This window comes from Bufo gargarizans, chromosome 1, assembly GCF_014858855.1.
Source record: "Bufo gargarizans isolate SCDJY-AF-19 chromosome 1, ASM1485885v1, whole genome shotgun sequence".
NCBI lineage: Eukaryota > Metazoa > Chordata > Amphibia > Anura > Bufonidae > Bufo > Bufo gargarizans.
In genome coordinates, this window is record NC_058080.1 from 141,288,802 (window position 1) to 141,311,997 (window position 23,196).

The 23,196-nt window shown below is 46.8% G+C and overlaps 1 protein-coding gene across 7 annotated transcripts in view; it reads left to right on the forward strand.

The window, feature by feature from the left end:
• Positions 1-643: 643 nt before the first annotated feature.
• FIP1L1 (factor interacting with PAPOLA and CPSF1) overlaps positions 644-23,196 on the forward strand; it is an 81,309-nt gene continuing 58,756 nt past the window's right edge. For 3 of the 7 annotated variants that reach the window (XM_044299096.1, XM_044299104.1, XM_044299119.1), the window contains exons 1-10: positions 644-832; positions 4,338-4,389; positions 7,509-7,566; positions 7,683-7,745; positions 8,523-8,623; positions 8,703-8,767; positions 12,206-12,313; positions 12,461-12,591; positions 14,689-14,798; positions 15,416-15,512. In XM_044299096.1, coding sequence (XP_044155031.1) covers positions 655-832; positions 4,338-4,389; positions 7,509-7,566; positions 7,683-7,745; positions 8,523-8,623; positions 8,703-8,767; positions 12,206-12,313; positions 12,461-12,591; positions 14,689-14,798; positions 15,416-15,512 — 963 coding nt within the window. In that variant the 5' untranslated portion in view covers positions 644-654. The remainder of the gene's footprint in view (positions 833-4,337; positions 4,390-7,508; positions 7,567-7,682; positions 7,746-8,522; positions 8,624-8,702; positions 8,768-12,205; positions 12,314-12,460; positions 12,592-14,688; positions 14,799-15,415; positions 15,513-23,196) is intronic. The other 4 variants (XM_044299112.1, XM_044299120.1, XM_044299121.1 and 1 more) reach the window with 2 other exon arrangements.

A 23,196-nucleotide genomic window follows, 5' to 3' on the forward strand; every position in this document is an offset into this window, starting at 1 on the left:
GCTGCCTGGCCCTGTCAATCAGGACTTAGAGGGAGGTGACAAAGGTGGGAGAACGGAGCCTCTAGGAGCAGGAACAACCCCCCCCCCCCCGCCCCCGCTCCCTGCTTCTAGGGGCTAATTAGCATATTATAAAAGTTAGATTTCTGGCGTAATGGGGGCATAGATAAAAGTAGGAACAGGCTAGTTAGCTTTAGCTGACATTAGCACATCGCTAATGTCAGCTAACTTAATAGGGTAAAATCTGGTGACAGAATCAGTTTAATTACTTTTTAACCCCCTCCCCCCATATCTTGTCCTGAAGTCTCAGCATAAAAATATTGAAAATGTTGTCGTCACAAGAACATAACTGGACCTCTACAACCCGATAATAGCCGTTACTTTCTAGCACTCATTGCCTATTGAGTCCCCAGCACAGACCAGGGCCTGACGACTCTTTTTTTTTTTTTTTTTTGACAGACCAGCGAAATCAATAAAGTTTTTTTTTAAAAAGTGGCAAACTAAGCCCAAAAGCAACATGGCCGCCGCGATAGCACACGGACTACCACGTGACGTTCATTGTGCATTTCAATTGGTTGCTTGGAGTTCCGCCGGCTGTTCGTGACTGGAGCTTGCAGTTTCTCGCGATAGCTGCTTTTCCCTCTTTCCACAAGAAAGATGTCCGCCGGGGGAGAGCTGGTGGAGCGGATGGTGGTTACGTCGGAGATTGGCGGCTCCAACGCGGCCGCTGCTCCTTCCTCAACCACCTCCCCAACAGCAGCGAGCACAGCCACCGCTACTACAGTGACTGCGGGCGAAGGAGGCGGGGATGAGGAGGAAGAGTGGCTGTATGGGGGTACGAGTCTTGCGTGTGTTGTGCGTGGTTGTAGTGTGGCCTGCAGTGAGAAGCCTGGTGGCCGCACGGTGTGAACTCATGTGCTTCCTCCGTATTGCGGTTCCATGAGCTCAGTATTGTGGCAGCACGTGTCACCCTAATGTCCTCCACTGTCCAGCACATGTCAGCCATGTTATCAGTCCCTTCTGGCCATAAAGGTGTTCTCCCCCTTGTATCCTGCTCCCACCCACAGCTTCCAAGGGGTTTCCCCACAATAGACACTTGTCACCTATCCCCTGCATGAGCGCATGCTCAGCGCTGGCCTATGCATCCTCTTCCTCACTGTAGTCGTGCGGAACCAAGTTATGGTCCGTGGTAGCGGAATCCATAACGCGATTCTAAGATACGCTGAACTTTAGACGCCGAACTTAGAAAAACACAAGTTCGCTCAACACTATTCAGCCCCCAATCCCGCTGGGGTCTCAGAGATTCCCGGTAGCTGCCTTCTCTCTCCGTATGCAGGTGTATGGGCCCCTGACGGATGGCTTTACACGTACAGCTTTCTATCCAGTCAGTGGCCTATTGATCTGATTGAAATTTATCTTATTCGTCAGAGATCTCCTGGAAAATCATTGACTATTACATTATGACTGTAATCCTAGTCATCAGTGTTTAATGCCAGAGATTTATTGTACAAGTCATTGTAACTGAGAAAGCGGGTGTCTCGCAAAAGGCCTTCAAGACATTATACAAGTTGTCCAGTTGCTTGCTGCTATGCCATGCTCTGGATGAATGAGAACCTTCACCGAAGTATCGAGGTCTCTTCAAGACTGCGTGTCACCACAAAATGTAGTGCCATCTGCAGACCGCCAAGCAGATTGATAGTTTTATGGAAAAACTGTGTAATTTATACATTCATCTCTTTCTGGGCACATCCTCTGCTGCTTCCTCCTCAGACATCACATCCATTGCCCTTGTGTCTTCTGCCTGGTGCTGGAGCATGGACGCCCTTCTCATCTATGTGGACAGGTTCCCCCCATTCTCTAGTAGAGCAGAGAACTGAATAGATGGTTGCTAGACAGTGAAAAACCCCTCCAAAGCTTACAGGGCGGTCAGGCGAGGGGAATATTTGAAGTCTGTTTTCCCTGAGTCTGGCTTGATCTCCTCTTTGCCACACATTGTTAAATCAGGCTTACCTTTGGACCTAACACCTTTTGTCTAGAAATGCTTCTCCAGTTTTCTGCACCTGGAGTGGCTTTGAGACATAAATCTGGAGTGAAGCTCATTAACATGGCGAACCATGCCCACTCATTTATCTACTTTTCAAAACTGGAGCAAGTGGTGTAAAAATGCAAAAAAGTTTCCCCAAATTTTCGGCAAGCGAGCTAAAAAGTCACAAGTCCTATTGGGTGACTGAAGACAGGATTGTGGAGCGCAGGGCTGATAGTGTTTCCTACGTGCTGTGCCCCTGTAAAAAGCACTTGCTGGTGGAGCTGGACAGGGTGTTTTCCGATATGTTTGCATGAGAAAATGTTTCTTCCTATGAAATGGAGGACATGACATTATAGGGGTTTTCCCTGGAGCTAAATATTTATGATCCTTCCTTGAAATAGGCCATCACTATCAGTTGATTGGGGTCTGAGCACGCGGTACCCCTGCTGATCAGCTGTGGGAAGCTTCTCCAACCTGTGACGTCGGGTCAGCCCGTTCTCCAACCTGTGACGTCGGGTCAGTCCCATTCAAGCTGCAATACCAAGTACAGCTGCTATACGACGTATAAGGCTACTTTCACACTGGCGTTTTGGCTTTCCGTTTGTGAGATGCGTTCAGGGCTCTCACAAGCGGTCCAAAACGGATCAGTTTTGCCCTAATTCATTCTGAATGGAAAAGGATCCGCTCGGAATGCATCAGTTCAGTCTCCATTCCGTCTCCATTCCGCTTTGGAGGCGGACACTGCTTGCAACGTTTTGCTGTGCGCTTGACGAAACTGAGCCAAACGGATCCGTCCTGGCACACAATGTAAGTCAATGGGGACCGATCCGTTTTCTATGACACAATCTGGCACAATTGAAAACGGATCAGTCTCCCATTGACTTTCAATGGTGTTGAAGACGGATCCGTCTTGGCTATGTTAAAGATAATACAAACCGATCCGTTCTGAGCGGATGCAGACGGATGTATTATCTGAACGGATCCGTCCATGACGGATCTGCACAAAACACGAGTGTGAAAGTAGCCTGAAACTGTGCCTGGGGATACTGTAAGGAGGCTTGAACCTCTTCAGACAACTGATCAGCTGGAGTCGGACCCCCACTGATGTGATATTGACGACTTGTCCTGAGAATAATACACCTATATTTAAAGGGAATCTGTCCCCAACGTCCTCCCTGTCAAACTGTTTGCATAGACACATAGCTGTGGTTCAACTGCTCTTATTTTGTTGATCTGAGTCTCTGTTCCCAACTTCTAAATATGCAAATTAGGCTTTTGGTGCAATGAGGTCGTCACCGTTGCTCTTGTTGCACCCAAGTTCCGCTCCTTTTGTGTGGTCAGTCCCTGGCTGCTTTCATTGACAGGGCTAGGCAATTACAAAGCAACGAGGGAGGGTCTGGCCACAGAAAGAAGTGGAGCTTGGGTGCAATAAGAGCAATGGTGACACCCTCGTTGCACCAAAGGCCTCACTTCCATATTAAGAAGTGTTATGACTCTGGAACGGAGCCTCAGATCAACAAAAGAAAACCTGGCTTTAAAAGGGTTTTCTGAGATTTTTTTTTTACCGATTTAAATATCCTTGTCTGATCGCTGGGGGTTTGACACCCAGGACACCCGCGGATCAGCTGTTTGAGAAGGCATTAGTGCTCCTGTGGGCGCTGCGGCCTTCTGGCAGTTCACCAAGAACAGCGCCGTACATTGTATAACGGTTGTACTTGGTGTCGCAGCTCAGCATCATTCACTTGAATGGAGCTGAGCTGCTCCTAGGCCACGTGAACGACGTCACTGAGAAATGGCTGTGGCGCTCCTAGCTGATCGGCTGGGGTCAGACCCCCGCCGATCAGGTACTGAAGACCTTTCCTGAGGATAGATCATAAGTTAAAAAAAAAAAAAAAAAAAAATCTCTGAAAACCCCTTTAAATCAGGTGAACCACAGCTATGTGTCTATGCAAATAGTTTGTGGTCATTGGTGACCGATTCCCTTTATCTCCCAGAAAACGCCTTTATAGGGGTTGTCCGGGATTTTACAAGCGATGTCCTATCTTCAGGAAGGCCGTTTGATCAGCTGTGGTCCAACACCTTGCATTTCCAGCTGTTTGAGTAGCTTTAGTGCCAGAACTCCACAGCTCCCTCTATTGTGTGGTGGCCAGAGCTGGTTACTGCACAGCGGCTCCTATTCACTTCATTGGGGGCAGCGCTGCAGTAACCAGCTCCATCCTCTGCACATTGTCAGGGCTGAAGGATGTCGGATAACCAAAAAGATTGGATTATGTGAAATTCAGCTTCCATTTTTGTCTGTTGTGTGTTAATATAGAGGAAAATGAAGCTGCTGGGCCGGAGGTTGACGATGAAGAGGACATGTCAAGGTGAGGCTTTGTAGCAGTCAGATCGGCTTTTGCTTGCATGCCGCATAATTGTCGCAGAAATGTCTGACTGAAAAAGTGGGTTGCTTCTGCACGTAATTCGTCACGGTCACCCTTCTCATGTATGGGAAAAGTTGATGAAATAAACTGCAGTTCACAACAGGGCACATCTACAACAGTTGTACAGCAGCCGTCTGGTTTACAGTTCTCAGCCGCTCCTGTCAGAACTTAACGGAAGTGGACAGTGCTCCAGCGGCCCGTCTGATCTACAATCGTTAATGCATGAAAACTGGCGGAAAAAATAGATCCTTGATTTCAGTTTCTGGTGCTCAGACGGCACAAGTTGGGGCATCTTTTAATACATTTTCCACATCTTACCCTGGGTGATTTTTTTTTATTTTTTTCCCTTCATGTCGTATAAAAGGCCAGTCTTCATAAATCTGCTCCATTGTGTTTCGTGGATAGTCAGTGATCATGTCCCTATAGTGTAGGTATCAGTGAACCTTCACAGTAGACTACTAGTGCATCCCAGCAAATTTGAATATCATTGAAAAGTTAATTAATGTAGCAATTCAATTCAAAAAGTATAACTTGTATATTATATATATTCATTAAACACAGACTGACGTATTTCAAGCGTTTATTTATTTTAATGTTGATGATTATGGCTTACTGCTAATGAAAACCCAAGAGTCAGGATCTCAGAAAATGTGAAAAAGTTCAATATTATAGACTGTCACACTCTAGTCATCTAGTCAACACAAAACTCCTGCAAAGGTTTCCTAAGCCTTTAAATGGTTTAGTAGGCTACTCAATCATGGGGAAGACTGCTGACTTGACAGTTGTCCAGAAGACAGTCATTGACACCTTCATGCTAAAGAAGCCGGCTGTTCACAAATCACTGTATACAGACATATTAATGGAAAGTTGAGTGGAAGGAAAAATGCGGTACAAAAATGTGCACAAGCAACAGGGATAACCGCAGCCTTGAAAGGATTGTCAAGAATTTAGGGGAGATTCACAAGGAGTGGATTACGGCTGGAGTCAGTGCTTCAAGAGCCACCACACACAGATGTATCCAGGACATGGGCTACAACTAGTACACTCCTTGTGTCAAGCCACTCATGACCCAGAGACGATGTCAGAAGCGTCTTACCTGGGCCAAGGAGAAAATGGACTGGACTGCTGTTCAGTGGTCCAAAGTCCTGTTTTCAGATGGAAGTAAGTTTTGCATTTAATTTAGAAATCGAGGTCCCAGAGTCTGGAGGAAGAGCAGAGAGGCACACAATTCAAGTTGCTTGAGGTCCAGTGTGAAGTTTCCACAATCAGTGATGGTTTGGTGAGTTCTGTCATCTGCTGGTTTTGGTCTACTGTGTTTATATCAAGCCTGAAGTCAGCGCAGCCATCTACCAGGAGATTGTAGAGCACTTCATGCTTCAGTCTGCTGACAAGCTTTATGGAGATGCTAATTCCATTTTCCAGTAAGACACTGCCCACACATCCAAAAGTACCAATACCTGATTTAATAACTACCGTATTACTGTGCTTTATTGGCATGCAAACTTGCCGGACCTAAACGCCATAGATTTTCTATGGGATATTGTCAAGAGGAAGATGAGACACCAGACCCAATGATGCAGACGAGCTGAAGTCCGATATCAAAGCACTGGGCTTCCATAACACCTCAGCAGTGCCACAGGCTGAACGCCTCCATGCCACGCCACATTGATAGAGTAATTCATGGAAAAAGAGCCCTGACCATGTATTGAGTGCATATCCTGTACATACTTTTCCATAGACCAACATTTCTGTATTAAAAATTATTTTTTTACTTGGTCTCGTATAACATTTTAATTTTCTGAGATCTGTCTTTTGGGTTTTCATTAGCTGTAAGCCATAATCATCAACATTAGGCCTCATGCACACGACCGTTGTTCTGTTTTTCGTGATTTTCTGTGGACCTTATGACTTTCAATGGGTCAGTCGAAAACTCAGCTAATGCACCGTTTGTCATCCGCGTCCGTGGTTCCAGTCCGTCCCAAAAATATAACCTGTCCTATTTTTTTTCACTGAAAACGGTTCGCGGACCCATTCAAGTCAATGGGACCGTGAAAAAACGCGGAGGCACACAAGATTGTCGTCTGTGTCTGTTTTTTTTCCTATCATTTGCATGGCAAAATTGACTTTTTTTTTTTTACTTTCCTTCATGTCTGGAGAGCCTCCAAAAATAAAGGAAGACACACGGAAACAACAACGGTCGTGTGCATGAGGCCTTAAAGGGAACCTGTCACCTGGATTTTCTGTATAGAGCTGAGGACATGGGTTGCTAGATGGCCGCTAGCACATCCACAATACCCAGTCCCCATAGCTCTGTGTGCTTTTATTGTGTAAAAACCCCCCGATTTGATCCATATGCAAATTACCCTGAGATGTGTCCTGTATGAGAGAGGAGTCTAGTGTGAAGGAGCCCAGCACCTACCCGCATCCTCCGAATCTCCTCCTTGCTCCCCAACGTCAGAAAGCCAGAGCACCTTAATCTCGCGATGCGCGAGCGTCGTCATAGTGTTCCTTCCCTGTGCTGGCATCAGCCCCAGGGAAGGAACTGCGCATGCGCTAGCTCGCGCATCACGAGATTACGGCACTTTGGCTTTCTGACGTTGGGGAGCAAGGAGGAGATTCGGAGGATGCGGGTAGGTGCTGGGCTCATTCACACTGGACTCATCTCCGGGACAGGACACCTCTCGGGGTAATTTGCATATGGATCAAATCGTATTTTTTTTACACAAAATAAAAGCACACAGAGCTATGGGGACTGGGTATTGCAGATGTGCTAGCGGCCATCTAGCAACCCATGTCCTCAGCTCTATGCATAAAATCCCTGTGACAGGTTCCTTTTAACAAAATCAACTTATTGCAGTAAATCAGTGTAACGTTTTGATGATATTCTAATTTATTGAGATGCACCAGGGGTTTCTCCTCTTTTGCAGGCATCATATGAATATTGAATATGGATATTGTTCCTAGTGAATGAATATTTTATGAATGTAATTTTACTTAAGACACGGCAGTGGACAGGGATGCCATACTGTATATTTTCCTTAATTTTCACATTTTTTCCATAGCTCGCATCCGCTACCTGTTGTTGAAGTGGAGACTACTGAGAATGGTGTGGCCAAAGCGGTGAGTTTACAAAACACAAGTCTTCATGCTCCATTTTTTTATTTTTCTAATGGATGACATGGGTGTGAAAGGTGTTGGGGTTGTGCAGTGGCATAATATTCATTACCTATTCTCAGGATAGGTCATCAATATCAGACTGGCCGGGGTCCATCTCCCCGCACCTCTACCGACCGGCTCATGTGAGTGCTGCATCCTCTTCAATATTTGCCTGCACAACTTTTCCCTTGTGGCGGTGCACTGTAACTACAACAGTCCATCACATTTATTTTTTTGCTTTTAAATTGGTCTTAAAAAAAAAATCAATGTTTTTCACTTTAAAACAGAAGTACTGTAGATCAGTTTAGGAGTTTTCCCCGCACATTTTTGAGTAGATTTCTCAGCCTTTCCGCACCAAATTTACTTGCTGTTTTTTTGTTGTTGTTGAGATTTTGCCCTGATCTCTCCCTTAGCATTGCAAAAGGTAAAATCCACACAAAAAAATGTGCAGAAACAATGAAAATGCTGCAGATTTCAAAATCCACACAGCAGGTCAATTTCCCCATGGAAGAAAAAAAGCAAAGTGTTCATGAGATTTGTCAAATCTCATTCCCTTTGCCGGTACCGTATTATGCTGTGGTTTTTCCACACCAAAATCCACAATGTGTACAGGTATGGACTCCCAAGCTTAGTGTGAACTTAACCTACGGAGAACTTTTTTCCCGACACTCGTGTGGTATAGGAATGGCAACTGAGAGCCAGGCCTGATCGATCAACATCTTGGTCAGGCTGCCTAATGGCGAGGCGATAATGTAAAGTAAGGAAAGTGGGGACCTTTGATTCCTTTGGAATAAGTAACGTTTGGCCTTTGGACCCCTAGAGTATATAGAGCTGTAATTTATTACACGTTTATTATGTTTAGCAAATGTAATGCATGTTTACTTACATTTCTGCATTTTTATTTTTTCTACCTGTGTAAGGTGACCGAAACAGAAGATGACAGTGATAGCGATAGTGATGATGACGACGACGACGTCCATGTAACTATAGGAGATATTAAAACAGGAGCTCCTCAGTATGGGTATGTAGCTACTGCTTTAAAGCTAGGTTGAACTTGTATGCAATTCATTCTCATAACGTTTAAATACTTATTCTTTTAGGAGCTATGGGACAACCCCAGTTAACCTGAATATTAAAACTGGAGGCAGAATCTATGGATCTTCTGGTAAGCTACAACTTAGTTATTGCAATCTTGCCATTTACGGATGGGTTATCCTCTTTCAGAAAAATAAAAAGCAGCAGGACATGCTAGAAAATGAAAAAAATACAATTACCTTTTCCATTCCCCACTGATCTAGTGCAGACGCTCTAGTGGTCCCTCCAGTCTTTGTTTGCTGTAGGCCAACACATAACAGTTGCAGCCAATCGGTGGTCTCAGCAGTCACATGCCATACTACTACTCTCACTGGCTGCAGCTGTCATGTCCTGGCCATTTGCGAACAATGACTGGGGGAACCACCAGAGCATGTGTGCTGGATCAGTGGAATTGAAGAGATGAATAGTATGTTTTTGTTTTGTTTTTCCTCTCCATATTTAGCTCATATGCTGCTGTCTTTATTATCCTCCTTAACCCCTTCCCTACATATGGCATAATAGTACGTCATGGGGGCAAGTGACTTGCTGCATTTTGAAGTACTATTACATCACGGTGATCCGGGCCCCTGCTGTATCCGCCGGCATCGCTGTAAAAGCAGACGCCGGCGGATTAACCCCTTCTATGCCGCGGTCAGCTTGGAGCGCGGCATAGAAGGTGCATGCGGCAGGTGAGGTTGCCCATCGGGTCCCCGCGCTGCTGTGGCGGGGACCCCATGGGTGACAAGGCAGCCCCATGCCATGCACAGGCTGCCCAATGCTTTGCACGGCATCGGGACCTGCCTTCTACAGGCATGATTCGTTTGGTGGTAAAAGCAGAATTGAGTTATGGATTCCGTTACCATAGACCACAATGCAATTCTATGACGAGGTATTCCGTTATTCATTCAGTCATAATAGAAGTCGATGGGCTGCAAAACGGATCCGTCCCGTTTCAGTTAAGCAGGGTAGTCCTCTCCCGGATCAGTAGTGACGGCCATAGACTTCTATTATGACGGAATGAATAACGGAATGCCTTTAGAGGTAGGTGCCTTTGTGAGGCTGTTTTGGCACGGTTTTTATTTTTTTTACAACTTTCATCTGACAGGGTATATCATGTGCTATTTTTATAGAGCAGGTTGTTACGGATGCAATGATATCAAATATGTCTACTTTCTTTGTTTGTAGAGATGAGTGAATTTCATGTTATGAAATTCGTTCACGCCTAGTTTGGTGGTAAAAGCAGAATGGCGCTAGGGATTCCGTTACCACGGACCATAATGCAATTCTATGATGGAATGCATAATGGAATGCCTTTAGGGGCTTTCGGTTATTCATTCTGTTATAATAGAAGTCTATGGCCTGCATAATGGATCCGTCCTGTTTCCGTTATGGAGGAGATGACTCCCCTGCATAACGGAAACGGTACGGATCCGTTTTGCAGCCCATAGACTTCTATTATGATGGAATGGTTAACGCAATGCCTCTAAGGCTAGGTCTACACGACGACATTTGTCGCGCGGCAAAAAGTCGCGCGACATTTTGTTGCACCAATGTCGCGCGACAATTTTTATAATGGCAGTCTATGGTGTCGCACTGCAACATGCGACATGTTGCGACTGCGACGCGACAGTCGCAGAAAAATCCATCTTGAATGGATTTTCTGCGACTGTCGCAGTCGCAGCATGTCGCATGTTGCAGTGCGACACCATAGACTGCCATTATAAAAATTGTCGCGCGACATTGGTGCAACAAAATGTCGCGCGACAAATGTCGTCATGTAGACCTAGCCTAAAGGCATTTTGTTATGCATTCCATCATAGAATTGCATTATGGTCCGTGGTAACGGAATCCCTAGCGCCATTCTGCTTTTACCACCAAACGAAGCGTGAACGAATTTCATAACATGAAATTCGCTCATCTCTACAAACAAAGAAAGTAGACATATTTGATATCATTGCGTCTGTAACAACCTGCTCTATAAAAATAGTACATGATCTACCCTGTCAGATGAATGTTGTAAAAAAATTAAAACGGTGCCATTTTTGGGCTACCTTGCCAAAAAACTAAATATAGAGCAATTAAAATCATATGTACCCCAAAATAGTACCAATAAAACTGGCACCTTATCCCCTACTTTCCAAGATGTGGTCACTTTTTGGGAGTTTCTACTGTAGAGGTGCATCAGGTGGCACAAATGGGATTTGGAATCTAAAACCAGTCCAGCAAAATCTGCCTTCCAAAAACCTTATGGCATTCCTTTCCTTTTGTGCCCTGCCGTGCGCCCTTACATCAGTTTACAACCACATGTGGGGTGTTTCTGTAAACTGCAGAATCAGGGTAATAAATATTGAGTTTTGTTTGGCTGTTAACCATCGATGTGTTAAAGAAAAAAATGGATTAAAATGGAAAATCTGCCAAAAAAGTGAAATTTAGACATTTCATCTCTATTTTCCTTTAATTCTTGTGGAACAACTAAAGGGTTAACAAAGTTTGTAAAATCAGTTGTGAGTAACTTGAGGGGTGTAGTTTCTACAATGGGGTCATTTATCGGGGGTTTCCACTATGTAAGCCCCACACAGTGACTTCAGACCTGAACTGGTCCTTAAAAAGTGGGGTTTGGAAATTTTCTTCAAATTTTTAATAATTGCTTCTAAATGTCTAAGCCTTGTAACGTCCTAAAATAAAGTGACATTTCCAAAATGATGCCAACATAAAGTGGACATATGGGGAATGTTGAGTAATAAATATTTTAGGAGGTATCTCTTTCTGTTTTAAAAGCAGAGAAATTTAAATTTTGAAAATTGCGAAGTAATCATGAAGTACAAAGTGTCATGAGAAAACAAGCTCAGAATGGCTTGAATTTTTTACATTTTTTTGTGGGGTGAATTAAAAATAAAATAAAAAATATTACGATGTTTGTTTTGTTCTAAAAATGACATGACGTCTTTATTTGCTACAATGACAGCAGTACTAAATTTGCATTGTTTTTCTTTTGTTTAACTACTTTGAAAGAATTCAAATTTTCTTTGTATTGCCATTGGATCTATGAAACTTTTTTTTTTTTTTTTTTTTTTTTTTTTTTTTTAAAGGTTAACTATAGGCTCCACAATTTTGTTGTGGAGATTCCTATTGAAATGCAGAAGGAGCTCCTTCCCTTTCCTAACCCCACAAATGCTGCAGTCACTATAGGCAACATCTGAGGGGTTAAATGACCAGGATCAGCCTCATTGCTGATAATTGTCATTGTCAATGGGTGCTGGCTTGGTTCAGGTTTTTTTTATGCTAATTTTTCCTCTTTTTTTTTTTCTTTTTAATAATGGCTATGGTAAATTGGTGTGAACAGAAAATATAAATGTTATGGCTCTAAAAGTGCGGGGAGTAAAAAATGAAAATTGAACATTGCTCATTCCTGAAAGGGTTAATGACCACTGTTTGGTGCACTGCACATTTTTGTATGTTACCTGCTGCTCATTGAACTAAAAAGAAAGTAATGCAGAAATGTGAGTTATTCTTTATTTTACTTTTACAGGAGGAAAAGTAAAGGGAGTGGATTTGGATGCCCCTGGCAGTATTAATGGAGTTCCTCTGGTGGATGTGGACTTGGATTCTTTTGAGGACAAACCTTGGAGAAAGCCAGGTAATTTTATGGACCATGTTACTGTCTGTTTACAGCAGGAGGAGTGCACATCCTAATTACAGGACCATGGTCTTCAGCCACTGGTACTACCTTCACCTATTGGTGTCTATAGGAACGTTATTGTAGAATCTTGTTTCTGATTTCTAGGCGCTGATCTCTCTGACTACTTCAATTATGGATTCAACGAAGATTCCTGGAAAGCCTACTGTGAAAAACAGAAGAGACTTCGGATGGGTCTGGAAGCACTTCCAGTCTCATCGTCAACGAATAAAATTACGGTACAATGAAAGACAGATTTGTATTTTACCTCTTGTAAAAGAGTAAGAGTATGTCCAGCAGCCAACATCTGTGGCCTATATATGCCAGTAGTAAGGAGGAAAATTCTGGCTCTTGTCCCTCACTAGTCTATGGAGAATGAAAGACTCAGTCAAGGAAGCACTCTTTCATTAAAAAAAGGTAAAAAGTTAATTCCGAATTGTCAATCCTACTTTGAGCACTGCAGGTTACGGATGTGGTGGGTCCTGTTCACACCGCGCTGCTCTCCAATAACTCCACTCTAACCACTTCAGCATGTGCCGACAGTCATCAATACGCCAATTACGGTCTTCTTGCCACATATCTATTCTATATTGGTCAAGACCATGAGTACCGCAATGAGTTTTAATCCCAAACCAGCTTTTATTATACTCACAAACTTGAGGAATACAGGCATATCAGATAATTTGACCGGTTTCCCCATCTATCACCCTGGCTTTGTCAGGGGTGCATATCCCGCCCATCAAGGGCGTGTTTTTTACATACAGATTCGGCTCCTCCTTCTACCTGCATAACATCCTCCCAATTTGCTTGTGCATTACAATAAATATTTAAAACCTTAAAAATACATGATTAAAAAGCATACAAAAAAAAATCGTTTTTACATCTAAAACAATACTGTCAAACAAAATCTCATCCCCTCTTATCAATGACCTCTCTTTCCGTTTCATAATCACATGTCCATGTATGGCCAATTAGAGATCATAATCCATTCATACAATCCCTACTGCCCCTCCCGTTGATTCCTGTTCACACCATCTAGTCTATACCTACTATAAGAATGATTTTTTATATATAGTTCCCATTCTATACTCCTCTTACAGAAACATTATAATTTTACACACAGAAAACACAGAAATATACAAACTAGCGCCTCCTTGGCGAAAGACAACATGTTTCTTTTTATACCAAACAGGGTTTCAAATCAAATTCCACATTTAACCCTAAAGGTTGCAGGGTTCCCAATTTGTAGATCCACTCTACCTCGCGGCGTTTGGACCCCCCTCCCCCCCCGCCATTTATTAGTCACGTGCAACAAACTTTAACCCTGATGGGTTTTTATTTTGTGCTTTTTTTTTAAATGTGCTAAAACACTGTTTCTAGTCCTTCTTTTTTTTTTATATTTCTAACATGTTCCTGTATGCGAGTTTTTAATTTTCTCAGGGTTTGTCCTACATACTGGAGTCCACATGGGCAATCCAACATGTAGCCGTCCCTATAGTTTCACAAGATAGTTCACCTTCAATCCTAAATGTACCCCCATTGCTTCTAGATACCACTTTTTTCTGACTCTTTTACCATGGCATACAAAAGCCGCACTCTATTTCATAGTCTGTCTCTACAGTGCATTTCATTCTCCTAAGACTACTGTGTAATATGCCGCATAGTCATAAGATTAGATATATCCAAACTGTTATCACAAGGTGGCAGCTCTTCCATAAGCCAGTTAAGCTCATATTAGACGTGCAGATTAATTCACGGATCAATGCTAACAAGCGTTCGTATGAATGCTCCTCAGCGATCTAGCAGTGTAATACTGCTGCCGATTACCCGTTCATTGGGCAATTGGAATCTTTACGAAGGTTTAAAAATGATTGTTTGCCGGGGGCAGGTCACTTTCTGCCTCCGGCAATGAATCATTGATTGCTGGAGGCAGAACGTGATCTGCCCCGGCAAACAATCATTTTTAAACCTTCGTAAAGATTCCAATTGCCCAGTGAGGGACGAGCCATACTGAGGAGGAGATCGCTGCATGTAATAGTGGTCTCCTCTGTTGCCAGAAAGGAACACTTCCTTCCCGACAATCGCCTGGATGATCTACTCGTGTATTTTAGAGTAGTTTCTTTAATGGTTGTGGATCAATTATTAGTCCATCGTTACCACATGTGACACTGTTAGCCTATGTGGATAGAGATTTTGGAAATGACCAGTATTTTACCAATCCAAGAGTTGCAATATAACCCTCGTGTCCTATAGCTCTTTGTGACACTGATGCTATAAGTCTTACAGTTATGCATCTTCTGTGTCTATGGTGTGAGGTTTGTATATTTTTTTTATAGGTACAGCAGGGAAGAACTGGAAATTCTGAGAAAGACGGTGTCTTACAGACAACAAAACCAGAGTTCACGTCTCCATCATCTTTATTTAAATCTGGGGCACCACCTCCAAGGTAAGAGTTTGTCTTGCTTGACCTCTACAGGCAGCTGTGCATGTAGCCCATAATAGCCAAGAAGATAGCAGTTGTATGTTTGCCCATATCCTTTACCTATGGGTAGTACCATCCATCCCCACCATCTGTGAATATGGTTGGGCTCTTCTCAATAACTCATAACTGAATCCTGGCACAGAGTAGTAAAGCCAATGTGCAGGGAGAACCAGTGCAGTGCTAAACCAACTCTGTGGCTCCGTCAGTTCCAGGATCAGTGGGGCCCTGACTTGTATGGATGGAGTATGCTAGAGATTAGAGAAAATTCCCAGGGATTCGAATCGCTGAATGGGTTTAAAGGGTGCACTTTCACAGACACTTCATTTTGGAAATGAGCCGGGCTCATAGGCTCCCAAGGATCATTTAGAATTGTTTAGGCTGGATTTCCTCCTAAATTTGCAAAAATGTTTAACGTGAAATCACTGGCTTTCTGGTGCAGTCGAGAATTGCCTTCAGTTTTCTGGTATTGGACCTATTTGCCCTGTTCTTGCTTATTCTGTATTTATATATATTCTATATTTGCTTGTTACATGTTTGGTGACAGTGTTTCAGTATTTTCCTGCTATTTAAATGTTTTCCAGTAGAAAGCTCTCGGGCACAATTGACGTCATTGGACAAACCACCACAATAACTCGCGTGGAGGGCCGCCGACGAGGCGCTAATGAAAGCAATATTCAGGTATAGCGTTCTGCCACATTGACATGCTGTGCAACTGTTTATATCAGTACTGGTGATTTAAAGGGGTTGTGTCTGGTCCATTGAAGTAAATGCTACAATACTACTCAGCACAATTGTATTATTTTTAAGTGGTCATGCTTTATGTTTCATCCTGGACAACAATTTATTTGTTTTATTTTTTAATCATTTTTGGCAAAAAAAAAAAATTATTTTTCCATGTCACTATATATATATAAAAAAAGTGTGTAATCCTGCAATTTTCACACTGGCCACTAGGCCTAAAATATATTAAAGGGGTTATCCAATACTGCCCCCCCATATGCCAGGCCCCTCACAGGGAATATACTTACCCCGCTCCCTGCGCCACTCTTGGTCTTAAATTGCGCACGGGTTTACTTGCACTGCTTGCTGGGATTTTTGTTTATTCATTATCTTGTTGGGCTTTTTTTAATTGAATGATTAAACGTTAAGTATTATAGATAGGGCCACTTTTCCGTTTATTGCCTTTCAAGTGCACTTAGCAGCTGAAGACATCTGTGTTGGTCCCATGTTCATATGTGCATGCATGGCTGAGAAGTTTTAATATATGCAAATAAGCCTTGAGGCGCAACGGGGGCGTAGCCATTATTCTTAGAGGCTTTGCTCTCTCTGCAACTACAGCGCCCTCTGCCCCTTGATTTACAGGGCCAGGCAGGTGTGATGAACTTTACACTGTCTGACCTGTCATAGTGCAGAGGATGCAGCAGTTACAGAGAGAGCTGAGCCTCTAGGAGTAATGACAACACCCCTGTTGCTCCTAGAGGCTCATTTGCATATATTAAAACCTCATTTTTCTCAGCAATGTGGACACATATGAACATGGGACCAACACAGATGTCTTCAGCCAAGTGCACATGTAGCGGGTCAGCCAGTGTCATAGGTACAAATCTGCTGACAGATGCCCTTTAATTTTTAGGTTCCATTGACTTATGTAAGGTATAGCCAGTACTGATGTAGAGATTGTCAGATATATATATGGTACTATGCACTACTAATGTAAGCTAGGCACATATGTTTCTCAAAATATTAGATATAAATATCTATCTATACATCTGTTTATATACATTAATTTAGAAAATAAGCTGTAGTGCCGTAATTCTTCCCATAGTTATGGGCATTTTAGAAAATTAGGATCTGAAGGATTTTGCTCCATGTGCTCCACTTCCGTTAGCTGATGTGCTTGTGTTTTTGGCTGATTTGCTATGCCCAGCCTGTTTCATTCCAGTAATCAATAGGGGGTGTGAATATTTTTGCAATGTTTTTAAGAAGGTTCTGATGTGCAGTTTCTTTATTTTGGAGCGCTTTCTCCATTTCTCTACGAGTTCCATACAGATCCCCCTGCAGTGGTAGCAGGAGCTTCTAGATATGTGACAGGTTAAGGCTCCTTTCACACTAGCGTTCGCTGGTCCGCTCGTGAGCTCCGTTTGAAGGAGCTCACGAGCGGACCCGAACGCAGCCGTCCAGCCCTGATGCAGTCTGAATGGAGCGGATCCGCTCAGACTGCATCAGTCTGGCGGCGTTCAGCCTCCGCTCCGCTCGCCTCCGCACGGACAGGCGGACAGCTGAACGCTGCTTGCAGCGTTCGGGTGTCCGCCTGTCCGTGCGGAGGCGTGCGGATCCGTGGGGATCCGTCCAGACTTACAATGTAAGTCAATGGGGACGGATCTGTTTGAAGATGCCACAATATGGCTCAATCTTCAAGCGGATCCGTCCCCCATTGACTTTACATTGAAAGTCTGGACGGATCCGTCCGAGGCTATTTTCACACTTAGCTTTTTTTAGCTAATATAATGCAGACGGATCCGTTCTGAACGGAGCCTCCGTCTGCATTATTACGATCGGATCCGTTCAGAACGGATCCGATCGAACGCTAGTGTGAAAGTAGCCTAACTGTGTGATAACTGGGGACTGATGGTCCATACAGTAGAAGTGCCGCATTGTCTTAAGCCCAAAAAATCTTGAGTAATATGGATTTCTGCAAAAAAATATTATTTTTATGTGTATTGTCATGGGCAGCTCAGAAAGGTAGGAAATAGTTTCCGATCTGTAAACTTCCCGCTGCGGGAGAGTTTCCTCTTGCTAATGTGGTCCAGTTAAAAACCTTAGAGAGAGGGAGAAGAACTGCTGGCATTTGTGAATTTTGATACGGCAGAAAAGTGTTTCTTCTGGCTGTTTTCCAGCTTGTTCTCATAATTTTCAAGCCTTCATAGGGCTGCAGCACATTTGCTGTTAGTACAAGGCCTTTTGTGTGCTTTGTGCTGTGGTTCTAATGACACAGCAAATTCCACAAACTGCACAAGCGCCAATTATACTGACTTTACAGGGCTACGCCAGAGTGTTGTGTGTTAAGATTAACAATTAAACCTACGAAGAAAAGACTTAAAGGGGTTGTCCGGGTTCAGAGCTGAACCCAGACATACCCATATTTTCACCCAGGCAGAACCCCTGATGTTGGCATCGGAGCATCCTATTTTACTGGCTAGGGCAGTGTTAAAGCCCGCCTTTCAGTGCCAGTGACGTCACCGGGCTTCCTGGCAGCCCATGGAGAGCTCTATTCGTCACCAGAACTCCTGAAAATGCCCTGCAAAAACTGCCCTGATGCTCAAGTGAGGGGGGGGGGGGGCTGCCTGGGTGAAAATAGAGGGATATCTGTGTTCAGCCCTCCCTCCTATTCCCTAGTGTCATCCCTAGGTCCGGTTGAGATCCCGCATCTGCGTGCTGCGTCGCTTGGCCGGCGCCTGCACACTAGTTAAATCGATGCCGTACGCACAATGTGCATCACAGTGTGCATGCCCTGGCCCACCGAAGCAGTGCACTGGCGCGGGATCTCAACCGGACCTAGGGATGACACAAGGGAATAGGAAGGCGGGTAAAAGGAAGAGGCTGGGGAGGCGTAACGCTGAAAGAAGGCAGAGCAGCCTGGGCACCTACACACTGAACGCCGCCCCTGGGCTCTTGCCAGGTCTCATTTGCATATGAATTAAACGTCGTTTCTCGCCCATTTTCCTTGGGGGACACAGACCTTGGGTATAGCTCAGCTCCCTAGGAGGCGTGACACTAAGTAAAACTGTTAAGCCCCTCCTCCATCAGCTATACCCTCAGCCTGGAGATAGAGGCTACCAGTTTTAGCTTAGGTGTCCAAGGAGGCAAGACACTCCCTGCTACTGCAGGGCTGTTTTCTCCTTGTTATTTTTACTTTTCCTTCTAATTTTGTTATTTTATTTTTTCCTAGGGATACCAGAGACGCATTAGACCTCTCTGCTCTCCCGGGGTTGAGCTGCGCCAGTGCCAACTTATCTGCACTGCTGCCTCCCCCACAGAAGCAATAGGAGGATCTGGGCAGCAATGGCTCCCCTACATCCCGCCAGCTAGGGGGTCGCCCGCACGCCAAGCCCCTCTTCCAGCTTCCTGCCACTGCGGTGCCAGTGGCTGAAGGGGCGACCCTGCTGGAAAGGACTGAGGGTGAAGACGTCGGACGGTGAGATGGCTATTCCAGCCCATACCCCGTCCCTATCTGCAGCATCTACCCCTCTGGGTAAGGGGGGCACCCGTGGTCGCTCATTCTGAGCGCTCATCTGCAGGACAATGCAGCACAGCAGCATCCTCAGCACCCCCACGCCGTTCCCCCCCACGCTGCTATCTTTCTCCCCCCCCCCCCCCCCCTCATTCGGGGCTGACTCCATTTTTCTCTTCTCTCTCTCCCCTTCCCGCCGCCGCCCGCTCCGTTCCGAGAACGGGGGCGGGGCTTAGCGGTCCCGGCAGGGGGCGGGGCTTACGCGCGCGTCATTTTGGGGGCGGAGCTACGTTCTCCTTCACAGGAGACATTTCAAGCGCTGGAGGGGGCGGAGCTTGTTCCCCGCGCTTTCTGCTGAGGTTTCCCGCGCTTCCTCACTCCTGACAGGAAGCTGGGACACGGTGGGGGACTCTAACCTCCTGTGTACATCGCTCGGCTTCTGTGGGCGCTCTCTGCTGCTCTCTGCTGCTCACTGCTGTTCACTGCTTCTCTGCTGCTGCTGATCTGGGCCATCTCCTGACGTTCTTCTGAGGCACTGGTAGGACAGTTAACCCTCTCCTAACCCTCCTGGTCATAGCTGCTATAACCCTTTGTGGTCTCTATATTAGAGTACAACCACACTTCAGCATGTCAGATCCCACAGGTGCCCCCAAACCCTGGTACCATGCCTGTACCGCCTGTAAGGAACTTTTTCCGCGTGGGCAATCTGAGCCGCATTGCCTTGCATGTCAGGCCCCGGTGCAGGGCCCGCTTCCCGCTGCGCCCCCCGGTGCCTCTGAACCCCCTGACTGGGCTAGGTCTCTGTCTCAGGCGGTGGAAAGCCTTACACACGTAGTGGGCCGTCTCGTGGATAGACCGCCTCTCCCGCAGGCTGCCACAATCCCTGTCGCACCCGCTGGGACTACCGTTTCTGCCGCCCCCACTGGTTCCCTGCCTCCCAGCGAATCTTCCAGGGCCCTGGCATACTCAGAAACGTTCAAGGGTTGAGCGCACATCTTCTCCAGATGCTTCGCTCTCTCCGCCATGCGTGCGAGCTCAGTCAAGTCTATCCTCTCAAAGGGATACGCTTTCTGAGGGAGAACTGGCGGATTCGGACGTGGACATGGACTCAGAGCTTCCGTCCAAATTGGCGTCCGCGGTGGGGCATCTTGTCACTAGCATCCGTGATACCTTTCAGCTACACGATGACCCCCCCAGCTCTGAACAGGCCGGCGTGTCCTTTCTCCGCCCCAAACAGGCCTCCAAGGTTTTTCCCATACACGCTGATTTTTCTTCTGTGGTATCCAAGGCTTGGACTCGGCCTAACGTCCGCTTTATTACACCCAAAAAGCTGGACATTTGTTATCCCTTTCCAGCGGATTCTGTGACCACGTGGACATCCCCGCCTAAGGTTGATCCTCCCGTGGCTCGCCTGTCCAAAAGCACTACTATTCCTGTACAGGACGGATCTTCCCTCCAGTCTGTTGAGGACCGTCGTACGGAATCCCTCTCCAAGGCCATATTTACTGCCTCTGGTTCGGCCCTTAGACCGGTCTTTGCCTCCGCCTGGGTTGGCAAAGCGGTCTCTGAATGGGGTTTGCAACTGGAACGGGAGTTAGGGTCGGACGTCCCTGTTCAGGACCTCCGTTCCTTAGCCCAACTAATTGTTCAGGCCGGAAAATTCGTCTGTGAGGCCTCCCTTGATGCGGGTGCCCTCATTGCCCGTTCCTCTGCCCTGGCAGTTTCTGTCAGGAGGGAACTCTGGCTGAAGGTTTGGGCGGCGGACGCCGCTTCCAAACGCTCTTTGGCCGGCCTACCATTCACGGGTTCCCGCCTGTTCGGAACCCGTCTGGACGAACTTATATCAGAGGCCACGGGTGGGAAGAGTACTCACCTCCCCCAGTCCAGGCCAATGGGCGCCCCCCGTGGTCGCGCTGGTTCGTCCCGTTTTCGGTCCTTTCGCAAGCCCACCGGGTCTAGACCCGCGGCCAGTTCTTCTTCCTCTGGCCCAGCCCAGGATAGACGCAAGAAGCCGTTTTTTCGGACGCAACCTACCTGGCGCAAGTCCCAGCCTGCACGGGCTCCCACAGGCCAGCAGCCCTCTGCCTGAAGGTGCGCCCCCACCCACCCGGGTGGGGGGCCGCCTTCTCCTATTCAGGAACGTATGGCGGGCCCACATCTCAGACGCATGGGCGCTCGAGATTGTATCTTGCGGATACAAAATCGAATTTGCGTCCATTCCGCCAGACCGTTTCTTCCGATCCCGTCCTCCGCGAGATCCCGTACGAGTGGCCGCCTTCTTCGCGGCCATTCACTCTCTAATGGACAAGGGTGTCGTCGCCCCCGTGCCTCCGACGGAAAGGTTCAGGGGGTTCTACTCGAACCTCTTTGTGGTTCCCAAGAAGGAAGGCTCAGTGCGTCCGATCTTGGACCTAAAACGCCTGAACCGTTTTCTCCGACTGCAGAGATTCCGGATGGAGTCTCTCAGGTCCGCAGTGGCCTCCCTGGAAAGAGGGGATTTCATGGCCTCAATCGACATTCAGGATGCATACCTCCACGTTCCGGTTGCTCCATGTCATCACCGCTTCCTGCGCTTCGCGGTGGGGGACGATCACTTCCAATTCGTCGCCCTTCCCTTTGGTCTGGCGACGGCTCCTCGAGTGTTCACCAAGGTCCTGGCCCCTGTCTTGGCCCTTCTACGTTCAAGAAGTGTTTTTCTTCTCCCATACTTGGACGACATCCTGGTCAAGGCACCCTCCTTCTCTCAGACATCCCGCAGTGTGGAACTCACTCTGGAGACCCTGACGCGGTTCGGTTGGATTATCAACCACCCCAAATCTTCCCTTACCCCCTCCAGACGGCTGATCTTCCTGGGGATGCTCCTGGATACAGAGTTGGCGGAGGTCCGCCTTCCGTCGGACAAGCGTCTGGCCCTTCGCGGGTCGGTTCGCAGTCTCCTCCGTCATCACCGCCCTTCCCTCAGATCCAGCATGCGGTTGTTGGGAAAGATGGTTGCCTGTTTCGAAGCGGTGCCGTTCGCACAATTCCGATCCCGCACCTTTCAGAGGGCAATTCTGTCGGCCTGGGACAAATCACAGAGGAGTCTGGACAGGACCTTTCTTCTGCCTCCCCTGGCTCGGGCTTCCCTCGGCTGGTGGTTGCATATCCCTCTAAGGGGGAAGTCCTTCCTTCCACTGAACTGGCTGGTGATTACCACAGATGCCAGCTTACGGGGGTGGGGGGGGGGGGTTTTCCCTCCCCGGTCCGTCCAGGGCGTTTGGTCTCTATCGGAGTCCAGACTTCCAATCAATATTCTGGAACTGAGGGCGATTCTTCTGTCCCTCAGACACTGGACCCATCTGCTGAGGGGCCACCCTGTTCGGATCCAATCGGACAATGCCACGGCTGTGGCATACATAAACCATCAGGGAGGCACTCGCAGCGATGCAAGAGGTGACCCTCATTCTCCTCTGGGCGGAGACGCACGTGCCGGCCTTATCTGCGATTTACATCCCGGGGGTGGACAACTGGGCGGCGGATTTCCTCAGCCGGTCCACCATCGACCCGGGAGAATGGTCCCTGCACCCAGAGGTGTTCGAAGTCCTTTGTCTTCGCTGGGGTCGCCCCGACGTGGACCTCATGGCCTCCAAATTCAACCACAAGGTCCCCCTATACCTGGCCAGGGCACGGGACCCGAAGGCATACGGCGCCGACACGCTCGTCCTTCCGTGGCGCGAATTCTCCCTTCTGTACGTCTTTCCTCCTTTTCCCCTCCTGCCACGGGTTCTTCGGAGGATCGCGGCAGAGGGCGTCCCCGCGATTCTAATCGCCCCGGATTGGCCCCGCCGGTCTTGGTACGCCGACCTAATGTTGCTGTTGGCAGACGCACCGTGGCCACTGCCCTCCAGGGAAGACCTTCTCTCTCAGGGACCGATCTTCCACGAGCATTTAGGCTCGCTACGTTTGACGGCGTGGCTATTGAGACCGCCGTCTTAACGCGACGGGGTTTCTCCGCGGACGTAGTCCGCACCATGATCCGTGCTCGTAAGCCCGTATCCTCTAGGATCTACTATCGGGTTTGGAGGTCCTATCTGGGGTTCTGTGAGTCCCGGAGCATCCCACCTCTCCGGTTTTCTCTTCCCACAATCCTGT